General features: G+C 40.8%; 1 protein-coding gene across 1 annotated transcript in view; it reads left to right on the top strand.

Annotated features, from left to right (window-relative positions):
• Window positions 1-14,252, top strand: part of itpr1b (inositol 1,4,5-trisphosphate receptor, type 1b) — a 490,770-nt gene that overhangs the window by 405,873 nt on the left and 70,645 nt on the right. Inside the window, exons 55-58 of the mRNA XM_078543785.1 lie at window positions 3,048-3,146; window positions 3,290-3,423; window positions 4,088-4,253; window positions 5,044-5,204. Of these exons, the coding sequence (XP_078399911.1) occupies window positions 3,048-3,146; window positions 3,290-3,423; window positions 4,088-4,253; window positions 5,044-5,204 (560 nt within the window). The remainder of the gene's footprint in view (window positions 1-3,047; window positions 3,147-3,289; window positions 3,424-4,087; window positions 4,254-5,043; window positions 5,205-14,252) is intronic.

The following is a 14,252-nucleotide window of genomic DNA, read 5'->3' as shown; positions in this document are numbered from 1 at the left end:
TGTTGTTACTCCTGGAGTCTTTCTCACCACCCGCCCCCCCACGCCCCCACCCCTCACCAACCCTTTTCCCCCACATCCTGGTGTCTCCTACCTCTCTTGCTGGTGTTTTGCCCCCACACCCAGTGTGTCTCCCTCCATCCACTTTTTCCCCCCTCCTCCTGCTTGGGACAATCCCAGGAAAGCAGGCTGGCCTCTGCTTGTTTCAGGCTGGTATGATGACGTGGTTGCTTATAGACCTGGTCCAACATTGCCTGCTTGCTGTATCCTCCTAGGTCCCTTCTTCCCCTCCCCTTCCTCAACAACGAAAGTGTATGGGATTCCCAGGGGGAATTCCATTATGCTACTATTATGTGTGTCACAAAGAGAAAGTGGCAGTACTGCAGCAATTGATGTAAAAGCTGACTACCTAAGAGGAATCAGGAACAAAAACAAAACCAGGGGAAAAGTTCATTTAACAAAAAAATACCCTCAGGAAACTGTTGACGCAAATCTTCTTAAAGGGCTTTTTCAATCTGTTTCAGCCACCAGTCTCCAACTATCTTGGTGACCATTTTTTAACAAGAGCAGGTGGATGCATCTGTACTGTTGTGCCATAGATACTGGGAAATTGCGCAGGATGAGATGATCAGTGTGGCCTCGTTTGCAGTGATTTGGTCAGTGAAAGGTCTTCAGTGCCTTTGGGGGAAATCCAACTGTATCTAACAAATCTCCGGCGCACCTTCTGTTTATCAGCCATAGCCAATAGGATGATCAACACTCATGACTCAATACTGGGTATAATATGCAAGTATATTACAAAGCGGTAAGTGAATAAATCACAATGGCTTCTCCAAGATAATGGAAAATTGGAAGCCCAACATTTGTAGGAGTTTGCCCCTCTATATTGTCATGCCAGTACAGGCATGAAGATATTGAGATATTGCATGTTAAAAATGGTATTCATTTTAAAATGGACCCTGATGAAGATGACTGCTGAAGGGTCACCTCAACAGCCTAACAAGCTTTCTGGAAAGTTCCAAGTTGGATTATAATAGGCAGAGGCTTGCTTGAATAGGCATGCTTAAACAACACTTTTCTGTGGAATTTCACACGTGCTATTGTCGAGGCTTAATCCAAAACATAGGGACAATGAACTCCCAGACTCTTTGACTCCAGGTCTGCCATTTAGCAATGGAGGGCTATTGGGACTGAGTATCCACAATGAAGTGCTAAACCCCACTATCTACTTCTATTGTTTGTCAATGGATTTTGAGCATATGACTGAAACTCCTCCTTCACTATGAAAGACCATCATTTGCATTCTATCGTGTATCAATGGCCATTCATCATATGTTCAAAATTGCCCTCTGATTTTGAAACCCTTATATCAAAAAAACTGAGATCGAGCAGTCTGCAAAACACTAGCAACAACGTCACAGCTGCAGAAGACTCTCTCATCTTGCCTTTTCAAGGCTTAAAGCCTTTGGAAGGCCTCCTCCAACCTGTTTTAAACAGCTCTGGGTTCACTTGTAAGAAACTGTCCCCCAGTTACAACAGTTATCAGGACCTGTCTACCTGACCTGTTGAACAGCCTTTACTTCGACGGAATGCTGCTTTTAATCCAGTTTTGACCCCAGCCATCTGAACTTGCCTGAATTTCAATTCCAGAGTAGGAAAAGCTCCCTCCTTCACTAGACTCTCAAAGACGTGTGATCTGCTAACTATTCTGTTTGGTTTTAACATTTGTAAAAGTGCACTACTGTCATTAATTGAATTTTTCTTGGGTGTGTGTTGTGTGATTGATGTTGCAATAGACTTTTCAAGGGTGAGTGTATGAATAAATAATACTCCTTGTTTAAATCCATGCAAGTCTGCTGCTGGTGACTTCTATCTCACTGAAGAGGCTTTAGGTCAATCCACGTCCAATAACCTGCTTTGAAAACGCTGCTCACATTTTGACAACTGTGACAAATTCCACCACAGCAGCTGAGACAATCCATACATTTTAAAACAATCATCAACATGCTAAATAAAACAGCAGACAACATTCTATTTTTAAAAAAAAAATCAATCATCCTATCTCTCAACGTTAATGGATTCTTTAAAAAATTCCAGGATCTGGATCTGTATCTTTGCAAAAAGTTAATTTGTTCTTCCTTTGACCACACCCTATCTGTGTTCCAAATCCTGTTGAAATCAGTCCATCAGTTTTTGAGATATATTGTTCCATACAGACTAACAAAACAGGATGAAAACATACCTCTGCCCACCTTCAGTGACAGAGGTAATAAGAAGGTGGCAACACTGTCAAGGAATTACTTACAGAAGCTCAAGCTTGACACTGTAAACTGTTAATGGAGCACCAATGTGTGAATGGTGCACAATTTATGATATTTTAAAGAACTTGATCTAATTTCTTCAATTTTTTTTAGTACAAGTTGAATCAAAAAACCAAGCAAGCCTAAATTTTTAAATCAACAAAAAGCAAAATACTGCAGATGCTGGAAATCTGAAATAAAAACTGAAAATGCTGGAAAAACTCAGCAAGTCTGACAGCATCTGTGGGGAATGAAACGAAGTTAAATATTTCGAGCCTGTATGAAGAAGTCGTATGGACTTGAAATGTTAACTCAGCATCTGTGCAGAGAGAAACAGTCAGACCTGCTGAGTTTTCCCAGCATTTTCTATTATTCAAAATTTTTAAATTATGGCCAAAATTGGGGACACGATAATGGAGATGAAAGGTATCTGACCCTGCCTAACTTGTGCTGTAATTTTCTTTTAAGGGTAACCATATTGATTATATATTGACTTTATCCCCTGACTGGCATCAAAGTTACTATGTGAAAATAATAAGCCCATTATTAATTTTGGGACATATGTAAATCTAGTAATTTTCTTCTATTTAACAGCGATGATGGAAAGGTTGCTGTACAAGGCAGGGAACCCAATTAGAACATGCGCAGGCCTCTTCTCCAGTGTTTGAAAACAGGTAGAAATGAACCTGAATCTCTGCAAACAAAACTGCCGCCTGATGGTCTGTTTCTCCTTCTGTTGTATTTGTTTAGAAGATGCTGCATCAATGGCAGAAGAGTTCCTGACTGCTGATGTCTGCCGACTGGGCAACGGAGAAAACTGTTCAACACTTTATTCTGTGGAAAGTAACGGTAAGATGACCTTGGTTACAATTCAATATATTTAGGAAGCAGGTTGAGGCAACATGCTGCATTGATGTCCCTGTTAATTTTAAGTTGACTGGCCTCGGTATATCTTAAAGATCAAACCTCACTTACAAATTGTTCCCTGCCAGAGTTGCTTTCCGAGAATGAAGAGGACTCGGAGCATACCTGTGAAACCCTGTTGATGTGTATCATTACTGTCCTCAGCCATGGACTGCGAAGTGGAGGAGGAGTGGGAGATGTACTCAGGAAACCTTCCAAAGAGGTACTTTCTATCAAACAATAATTATGTGGCGCTGATACTATCCGGCTAAACAGAGGGCATTGGGCTGAGTGCGTAACATTCTAGCCTTCATCTGATCAAATTTTAGTTGCCAATACAATCCACAGTAGAATACTGATCAATCAGATTTTACCAGCAACTAGCTTCAATTTGATGTACTGCACAGATTGTAAAATATCTCCACTCCTCCACAAAAACAAACTGACAATGAATGTATCCAGTTGAGCGTGTGTCGTTAACCTTTCCGTTATATTTAGATCTTGGTATTTAAAATGTGTCTCCACTTTTTTTAAAAGAATTTTGGAAATAAATGCAGTTGTTCTGTGTTTTGTGCATATTGCACTAATTAATAGTTTGAAGCACCAGAAATTAATTATTTGTATCTGCCAAGCAAAACGAACAGTTGTGATCACCTGCGATGTATGGATGGCTTTCAGATATGCTTACAGGATATATAAAGCAGATATATTATGCATGCATAACTTAGCTTAACTTAACTTAGTATTGAAATCAACTTGGAGAAAACTCCAATGTGCAAATGCCATGGATGTGTGTTTTACATTGAAGAAAAGGCCCATTTTTAGTGGACCAAACTGGCTTTCAAAGCACTTATTGTCCAGTGGGTGACACTGTCACATTTTTTCAGGAACCACTATTTGCTGCTCGTGTGATCTATGACCTTCTCTTCTTCTTCATGGTTATCATCATTGTCCTGAACTTGATCTTTGGTGTCATTATTGACACTTTTGCTGACCTGAGGAGTGAAAAGCAGAAGAAGGAAGAAGTCCTGAAAACTACCTGCTTCATATGTGGTTAGTATTCATGCCTGAAGTGGAAGGGAGTGGGGATATGTCTCGGGTCAGTGGAAAAAACCAGATTGAGCTCACTAAACCAGCTCTTTAGAAAATGTGGTATTCTTGGAAATGTTAAGATTCTAGTAAATTACTTCAAAAAAAATTGTGAAACAATTTATTTGAAAAAAACTCCAATCAAAGCATCTCCAAGGTAGGAGAGCTCCAGATGTAAAGAAACTGACTATCACGTAAAGCAATGAAAGTTGAATGTGTTAGCTGCTCCACTACCTTTTACCATCTGGCATTCTTTCACCACCGCCTCATTTAATAATCGAGTTCAGATAATAAGGAACAAATGCTGGAAATTGGAAATACAGTAAAAGGCGAAGTATGCTGTTTGATTGGGGAGGCTCAGAATAATGTTTTCAAACAAGAACAAACTGTTGTGTGATACATTGAGTGTCCAGGAATTGCTGGAACAGATGCTTGCCGTGTAGGTTCTATTAGTGTAAGAGCAGATGTCACAACATCCCACAGTACAGAACAGATGAGTGTAGTGTTAAATAAGGCATTTACTGTTTCAGATCATGCGATGTTGACTTCCAAATAATTCAACATGCCTAGTGTAGTTATGCATTACTTTGATTGTAAAATTTCTCATCGCATGTAAATGAATAGACTTTGAGTAATGGATTCTCCTCTCAGTCAGCTTGATGCCTGAATGGTAATGAGCTGTTTCTGTTTACACTTCAGTTCTACACATGTAATTAGTCTCAGGTTTGGTAATTAGTTAATTTATTGTTTCTAGGCTTGGAAAGGGATAAATTTGACAACAAGACAGTAACATTTGAAGAACATATCAAGGAGGAGCACAACATGTGGCATTATCTATGCTTCATTGTCTTGGTGAAAGTCAAAGACTCCACTGAATACACTGGGCCAGAGAGCTATGTAGCAGAGATGATCAAGGTCAGTAATAGCTCTACGATGCACATTTAATTATCATTTTGAGTGGTATAAATAAATAATATGGAAATGTGTAACTATCACTGTGTGTTAAGTGCCTTGTCCAGTAGGAATAAGATGGATTGGATATTTTTTTTTTTTAAAAAGGGTCCTTGACTGATTTTTAATGGAAGATTTGCTTGTGTGTATTAGACCTTTCATAGTCACTGTCTGCCTTAGCACACCTCTTCCAGTGACTGCTGTTTTGGCTTCCACTGGAAACCTTCAAGATATCTGCACTCTGTGGGCAGCCTATTTGAGGTGCCAGCCACTGCTCAGAGTCCAAGGTTGGTCATGAAGTAAATGCTTTAAGGCCTAATTTTAAGGCCTGATTTTCTTTTTCATTATGTTTAAAGAACAATTTTATTTCTCACTCCACTTTGTCAGAATCACGTTTAGAAATGTATTGAAAACATGCTTGATAGATCTTGCATGAAAGGCAAGATGAACGAGATAAAAACTAATTGAAAGATTGCTCTCCACTAAGACATTTGAACCTGTGGAATACAGAAATACTGTTGTTGGCAATTTATTAAACCCCTTCCTTTGGTGATTTTTTTTCACCGCTTTATCCTTCCGTCATTCTTTTAAGAAATGAGCCTGATGAGAGCCAACGTGGGGAATGAAAATAGTGTGGTACTGTTGTGGAAGGGCATTGGAGGAAGCAATGTAAAGTAACAAATCAGACTCCTGTCCCCAAAACCGAGGCAATGAATCCAGTCATTCATCTGGATATATGGAAAGGCTGGGTACAAGAGGCTGCTTATGGTAGGGAGGAAGAATCACGAACTTTCCTTGCACTCCAGATTAATCCAGGTAGGCAGGCTTTGGCCCAGATAATAAAATGGCAGAAGAGTCTGATGTGGTCAGAGTCATGATGCTGCAGGTTGCAGACCTGTAGAGAGGGAATTTGAGAGGGTACTGGTGAAGGAGCTAAGAGGTAGTTTCTTCTTTTGTTCTGGGAATGGAAGATGAGCATCAAGGGCATATGGATAGTAAAGATGATGAGAAAATGGTAGATTAGGCCTTGTGGGTAATTTTGACCTTGGAGGTAGTGAGGTTTAGTGCAATGGTTCAATCATGAGGGTGGCCATGGACATGGGTGGGACGGTTTGAAAAAGAGCAGATACTTTATTTTCTCCAATTTCAGAAAGAAAGCTGTGATGTATAATTGGACCTCCTTAATTACCCTGCCACCTCCCCCGCCCATGCCCCCCACAACACTCCTGCCTTTTTGAACTAAGCTAAGCCACTGACAAAGTAGGCCCCATTATACTCACTCAGAATAAGAGAGGGGCTGGCGCTAGCCAAGTTTTTCCTCCTGTCGGTGGAACTCGATCATTTCACCAATACTTCTGAGCTGAAGTCAGTTATCTCACAGGTTTGGTTGGAGTTCTCGAGATTCTATGCTGTATAAACGAAAACTTGTTTTTATATTAGAAAGCTCTTTTGTCTTTGAATCTGATAATGTAGCTAGTTAATGTAGAGCCATTGTATTTAAAATCATAGTCTGTCCACTATTGCCTCAATTTACCATTTATCTTTCTCACATTGTCCTGCTTTAACTGTCTTAATTTGCTGTTAGCTATGCAACAAGAGCTTTGTTTACCAGTCTCCCATGATGGTGCCAGGGTATAGGAAATGTGCTTTATACATCAGAGTCAGCCTTGTGTAACCTGGCTTGCAGCTAATATTCTCAAATTGAATGTTGACTCATTTTGACGGACGTGTATTTATTATCTCTCTTCCTTACTTTTGGCTTGCAGTCTTTCGGCTGCTCAAAATGCATTGATATTATCACTGATGCACCTATCTATTGTCTGATTATGTGGAAACTTGGTGCTGCATACTCAACTCAGCATCTGAATGTATTCAGGCCATCATAGTGCCTCTTCCCTGTTGTTTACATAGAGAGGTGGCTCAGCAGTCGCTCTAAACTCACCATTTGTTTTTATTTATTCTAACACAGGATGTGGAGAGTGTTGGCAAAGCCAACATTTGTTGCCCACCCCTAATTGCCCTTTGAGGGCAGTTAAATATAAATATTTTACTGTGCCACTTCAACTTCTGAGCACAGTAGTGTCATTTGATATATTGCCTCTCACAATGAAGCAAGGTTCAAATCTGCAAAAATGTCACTCGTCTATAACGCTTCGATCATGATTGAAAGACTCAGGGTTGGTGGTGGTGGGGTGTTGTTTGGGTGTGCTTTTATGAATTTCTTGATGAGAAGTTCATTATTTCAGCAAAGACTGGAACCTCTTCCATGAGCCTAGGATGATGTTACAGCCTGTTTTTAAAGCAAACCTTCATGTCATGGGGTTGCCGGCCGATTCTGATTTCCCCAAGGCACAGGCGTCCAATTTTCAGTTATTATTGCCTCAGAGCATTCATGTAATTTGACAAAATTTCAGTGAGAGACTCAAACTGGGCTTATAATGTGAACAGCCATTAGGGGATAGGAGGGAGAGCGTGAGGGAAAGAAAGAAGAAAGATTAAGGGTTTCCATAGAATAAATAAAGAGAAACTGTTTCCACTGGCAGGAGGGTCGGTAACCAGAGGGCATATATTTAAGATAAGTGGCAAAAGAACTGGATGGTGATGAGAACGTGTTATGCAGCAAGCTGTTATGAACAGGAATGTACTGTCTTGATAGGGTGGTGAAGCAGATCACATAGTAACTTTCAAAAGGGAATTGGATAAACAAGGAAAATATTTACAGGGCGATGGAGACACGGTAGGAAATAGAGGCTAGTTGGTTCGGTCTTTCAAAGAGCTGGCACTGGCACGAGGAGCTGCACTGTTAGGTTTTATGAATAGCAGACAATAATCTGAATTCTGGCCCTTATCTATCCAAGGCATCATGGGTTTCTCTTCATTGAAGCTTGACCAGCACATTTTATTTAAAGCCCTGTGCTAACGAGGAGCAACCTAACTTGTCTTATAATACGTACATTGTGACATCACCCAGGGGATTTCCACCAAATATGTTTCAGAAGTGACACTCTGAAAGTAACTGCTTATTAATTGCAACCAGCAGTTGCCTACTGTGTGGGTGTGCAGACCAGTTGCTACAGAACCATGATCTTGAACTACAAAGGCTAAATAAATGTAAACAGTATGATATGATTTCAAAACTTTCCTGGCTACAATATGGGTTCATTGACACTGTGGAAACACACCTGTGTATAAAATGCAGTCCTGTTCCATTTGAAATCTGCACCTTCCGGTTAAAATGTGCAGGCTTTAACAAAAACCCATTTGTTTTTGGTCGCTAGCATTTTTAATCAAACAGTGCATTCTTCTCAACAAACATGTTGGGAAATAGGCATATGCTCAGAGGTGTTTTCTTAGTAACATAAACTATAATAAATAAGGGTGCAGTTATATCATCACTTCCCCATTACAGTTTCGCTGATGCACAATTGGCAATATAACGTAGATCAGGCTGCTAATCTAATCCCCAGGAGCACTTACACCAGGATGTGGGAGGTAGTTTCACATCAGCAGCAGTATAACTTCAGCCTAGTGCATACGTACATTTTAAATGTGAATTTCCTGGGAACTTGAGAAAGACAAATCTCTAATTAACCATAGCCATTTGGGGAATGGAAGGTTCAAGTAGGCGTGTGCAGCACTACCCCAGGCAAGGAGCCTGTGGAAATATAACCTCACTGAAGGTGGCACCCTGCAGGTGCTAGTCTGCAGTATAACTGCAGTCTCTCATAAGTGAAAAGTTCTTTAGATATTTTTTATTCTCTTGAAACCCTCCCTCGGTAATTAATTCAGCCCTTATAAAGGAGGATGAGCTTTTTAAAAAAAACCTAGTTCTGAGCCCTTTCTGGGGACCAATACTATGGTTGATTCTGATCATTTGTACAGTAGTCTTGTCTTTCTAACCACATTGTGCTGTAACCTGAATTTTGGTCTATTTGGCATTAGAACTTTATTGGGGTATTGAACCAAAGCATAAGGGTCAGGAAGCTCTTATTAGAAAATAAAAATCAACCATCCTGTGAACATGTTAAGGAATTAGTCCTCTCTCTCTCTTTCTTTCTTTCTTTCTCTCTCTCTCTCCTTTCTATCTTTCTTTCTCTCTCTCCTTTCTTTCTTTCTCTCTCTCCTTTCTTTCTTTCTCTCTCTCTCTCTCTCCTTTCTTTCTCTCTCTCTCTTTCTTTCTTTCTCGTTCTCTTTCTCTCTCCAATATCCTTTTCTCTTGTTGGTGAAATGCTTTTTTTCAGAAATGGGATCAAAAGTTAGGTGTGAAGTGTGAACTGGAGTTAGATTCTGCAGAACCTGGCACACTTTGAAAGGTCCTGCCCCGAATTGGTATTTCAGGTATCTGGATAGGAGGTGACGCTCCATCTTCATCCACAGTGGCAATCGATATAGGATTTGGTGAGGTCTACCAAACCAGTAATATTCCTTTTTGTGCCAATTTGAATACTAGCAAAGGGAGAGGAGAATGGAAAACTCTGATGAAAAGTATATGAAATAGAGAGTGGCTATTAAGGGAAGTCTTTCCAGAGCAGTTAGAAGTGGAAATCGAAACACAAGCAGATCAGCCATGATCTTATTGAATGGCGGAGCAGGCTCAAGGGGCCGAATGGTCTACTCCTGTTCCTATTTCTTATGCTCTAAGTGGGTATTCATGTCCCTCAGGCTTCAGCTCCAGGGTCATCTCCATTCATTATATGATTTGGACAAAAGCCTGGAGGCACAAGTGTTAAAATTTGCAGATGGTACCAAATTAGATGATATAGTTGATTCTTCAGAAGACCAAAGGTTCCAGCAGTGGAACGTTAATTAGATGGGGGAATAGGCAAACAAGTGACAGATGGAATCCACTATCACTGAGATTAAGGTGGTGCATTTTGGTTCAAAAATAACAGCGGTAATTATACCGTGAATGGAAGTAGACTCGCTGTTGTAGAAGGTCAGAGGTAGTCGGGACTGCAGGTTCATTGAATATTAAAGGTTGTACCTTGGGATGATAAGGCTGTAAAAAAAAAAAACAAAGAGCTAATTTATATCATGAGATACAGAATATAAAATCCAAGAAGTAATGGTAAGTCTTAAGGCATCAGAGTACTGGGTGTAGTATTAAGCTCCGTACTCTAGGTAGGATATTGGGGCTTTAAAGAAGGCAATGCAGATTCACCAGGATACAGTCTGGAATGAAGAAATACAAATGGAAGCATCACAGATACCCCTGGGTGATCTTACAGGGGTGCTCAAAATTGAGACGATGGAGTGGAGTGGATGCAAGCAGACTGTTTCCAGTAGATGAAGGATCATGAAGATGGGACTGTAAAAATGAGATTTAGAACAGAGCACAAGAGAAATGTCTTTACACCATGTTTTGAGGAGGTTGAATTCACTTCCACAGTAGAGGCAGAAACTATGTCAGCCCTCAGTATCAGATTGGCTAGGTAGACGAAGAACTAAGGGTTGAAGGGCAAGTGAACGTGATTAAACTGTTTGCTTTCACGGATGTTAAATGCAAACATGGACCTTTTGGGATGAATAGCCCTTGTGTGTTGTGATTTCTATGCATATTGTTTGAAGGCAGATCAGCGACTCACCAAGTTGAAGGTGCTGCCCAAAGCATTTGACGTGGTTATGAATTGTGCTGTGTGCACGTTCTTTGTGATGTAGTCAAGATAGTGTGGACAGCATTCATCATCGATCTTTGGGTATTTATGTAAAGTGGGCAGCAAAAATTATCCATATCAAATTAAATTGGTTTTCCATTTCATAAATCTTTGGACCTGCCACTCCAGGTGAATAATCAGTAGGTAATGCCACTGGTGAATGGACTCGCCCTCCAGCACTGGATAAGTGCTGTGCATATCTACAGCAATGATCTAATCTGATATCTCCACAAACACAAGTCAAGCATGCTCACAGGGGAGTTAGATTTACCAGGATATGTGGCATCTATTCTGGGTAGCTCTGCAACATGCTTAGCTTTGTGCTGCTGATGATGTAGTCTATTCAGTACTTGTAAGTGTCAGTAAAAAAAATTACGCACAAAAATTACGGACCACATAAACAACTAATATTAGTAAATTCTCCGAACATGATCCTATCTCCTCTGGTGTATATTATCATACAACAAGACCGAGATATCGTCAAGTTAAATGTCCTTATTTAGCAATGGCGGATGTTCTATATCTTTTTTATAACATGCATGTAACTCTACTCAGTGTGAATCCTTGGTTGGGAATGCTTCCATATGATTTCTGTTCAGCTGATTGAGGAAAAACTGGTTCCTGTCTAAAGATTTGTTAGTGAATCTTGAATGACTGATAAATGCCTCCTGAGTACCAATGGGTAGGCTGTGCCCTCAGAATGCCTTCCCAGAATTTGATTAATTTAGAGAATAGGTGACTTTTTAAATTTTTGCTGCTGAAAGCACTTTCTGATCTGAATTTGCAGTTGGTTTGTATCTTGCATTCACACCTTAATAACTGGCTGCTGGGTTTCTTAGTCCAGTTTCATATCTCTCAGGGAAAGAAGTGTATTCTTGATGATCTGGTAAATTAGCCTGGGCTTTAATTGGCATAAATTTTGAGGCATGGGATTTTAATTTTTAAAAGAATAAGCTTTTACTGGGCCCAAGTGCACCTATTTAAACATATGTCGGCTGTTATAATATGATTTGCAAGGTGTGACAACTGTTGCAGCTTTTACAGATGACCTCTAATTCTGTGTTGGAGATGTGCTGCTCCTGATGACTTGAGCTGATTAGCATGAGACTAACCAAATGCTCAGATTCTGCAAGATTGTGGTTTTGCATTCATGGTTTTGCATGAACAGATGATGGATTACATTGTAATGCTGCGGCTCAGACTGGTGTAAATTGGGTGGTTGGGGGGGAGGTGGTGGGGGGTGCGGGCGGGAGTGGCAAGTGGAGGGACAGCTACGTGTGCTTCCAACCTGTCAGTAAACCATGAATCTAGTTTTCACGTAGCCATTTATATTCATGGCACTTTGTGCAGCTCTAATTTCCAAACCAGAGAAATTTGGTTTAAAACTTGACGTGGAACATGATGTGCTACTGACACGCTGATATCTGTGACCAGTCTGGATTTCAAACCCACCAGGGCTGCTCTGGAGTCTCCTGGAATTAAGACTGATATTTAGATCACTGCTGAGAGCAACACCCAGGAGCAAAAGCATGGGGACATTACAGAATCATAGTGTGGTTACAGCACAGAGGGAGACCATTCAGCTTGCTGAGTCCACATCTGCTCTCTGCAAGAACAAAGCAGCTAGTCCCACTTTCCCCATAACCCTGCATTTTTTAAATCTTCAGGTGTTTAGCCAGTTCCTTTTTAAAAGCCACATTTGTGTCTGCTTCCGCCACACATTCAAGTGGTGCGTTGCAGATCCTAACCACGCACGGCATTTAAAAAAAAATTCATGTCACCTTTGGCTCTTCTGCCAATCACTGTGTCCTTTGGTTCTCAATCTTTTATCCAAAGGGAATGGCTTCTCTTTATGGGTGTACCTACACTACATAGCCTGCAGCGGTTTAAGAAGGCAGCTCACCACCACCTCCTTAAGAGCAATTAGGGATGGACAATAATTTCTGTACTTTGCAGTGACGCCCACATCCCATAAACGAATAAATATTTTTTAAAGTGTCTATTTTTATCCATGTCCAGGGATGCATCCTTGTTTCATGACTTTGAACATGTCTATCAAATCTCTCAAACTTCTCTAAGGTGAACAACCCCTGCCTCTCCAATGTATCCTTGTAACTGAAGTTCCTTATCCTTGGAACCATTCTCATAAATCTTTTCTGCACCCTCTAAAGTCTTTACAAAACCAATTTTTAAAAAATTTTCTTTGAACACTTTTGTTTCCTAAATATAAAAATATTGGATAAGGGACAAAGACTGTTTGGTTGACGGTGAGGAATCATCCAATTGGGTAATGAGGATTCATTTGCTTTCCAGTTGGTTTGGGAGGGTGGCAGAAATTTTGGGCAACCAGTGGTGTGGGTAGGGCAGGGCAGTTGGAGGCAGGAGGTCACATGATAACTCCAGGAACTTGTCCAGCCAAAGTTGACAACATTAGTTCCACCACATTTGTTTCAGTAATTCTTTTGTCTTTATCAAGATGGAGCAGCCTCTTTTGCCCACTCAATGACACAAAACATGGGTACCTAATCTTTCCTTTAGGGAAGAAAACTTTCCATCCTTAACCAGCCTGGGCTATATGTGACTCCAGTCCTGCACCAACGTGCTGGGCTTAAATGCCCTCTGAAGTGGTCGAGCAGACCACTGTGTTGTATCAAACTGCTACAAAGAAGGGATTGCTGCAAAGTTAGGCCTTCCGCCGCCTTTTCAGGGCAACTAGGAATGGGAAATAAATGCCAGCAACACCCACTTCCCAAGAATGAGTTTTTAAAAAAATCTGAACCCTTAGACCCAGAGGATGTGGAAAGGTACCTGACGCTTAACCTGAGTAATAGAATGAAACTAACATCCTCATGATTTTGCTTTGGTGCACTGTATGGTGTGCCACCCCTATTTAAATATTTTGTTTGAATGCAGGATCTTACCACAGAAATTGCAGTGAAGTAACATATCCATTTGCTTTCATGTGCTCTTTTTTTTTTGTCCCTTCTCTTTCCACCCACCCAGGCAAAATAAACAACACGAGAAGCCAGATTTTCGTCTCTGGCTCGGGAAACGAGATTGGGGCCAGTTCCTGACTTCCAAAACTTGAGCCTGCCTCCGAACCACACTCCTGCCATATTTTTGTCTCGACAGATATGGGCAGGGAGGGGTTAAGTTTTGTAAGCCACAGAGGTGCAGGAGGAGTGTAGGTGCCAAGGCAGCTTGGTTAGAAGGCCTGCATCAGTTGTTGGGTACAGCAGCCCAACTCCCAACATCATTCTTATGCTCCTAAACCTCACTCCATGCCCCCATGTATCACCAATAGCCATTCACCCAGTATCCGCTATAGGTAGACCTCAGAAGCCATGTCTTTGAAATG

This window comes from Cetorhinus maximus, chromosome 6 (genome assembly GCF_964194155.1).
Source record: "Cetorhinus maximus chromosome 6, sCetMax3.hap1.1, whole genome shotgun sequence".
NCBI classification, from domain to species: Eukaryota; Metazoa; Chordata; class Chondrichthyes; order Lamniformes; family Cetorhinidae; genus Cetorhinus; species Cetorhinus maximus.
The sequence above is the reverse complement of the archived record's forward strand: the minus strand, read 5'-3'. Positions and strand labels throughout refer to the sequence as shown.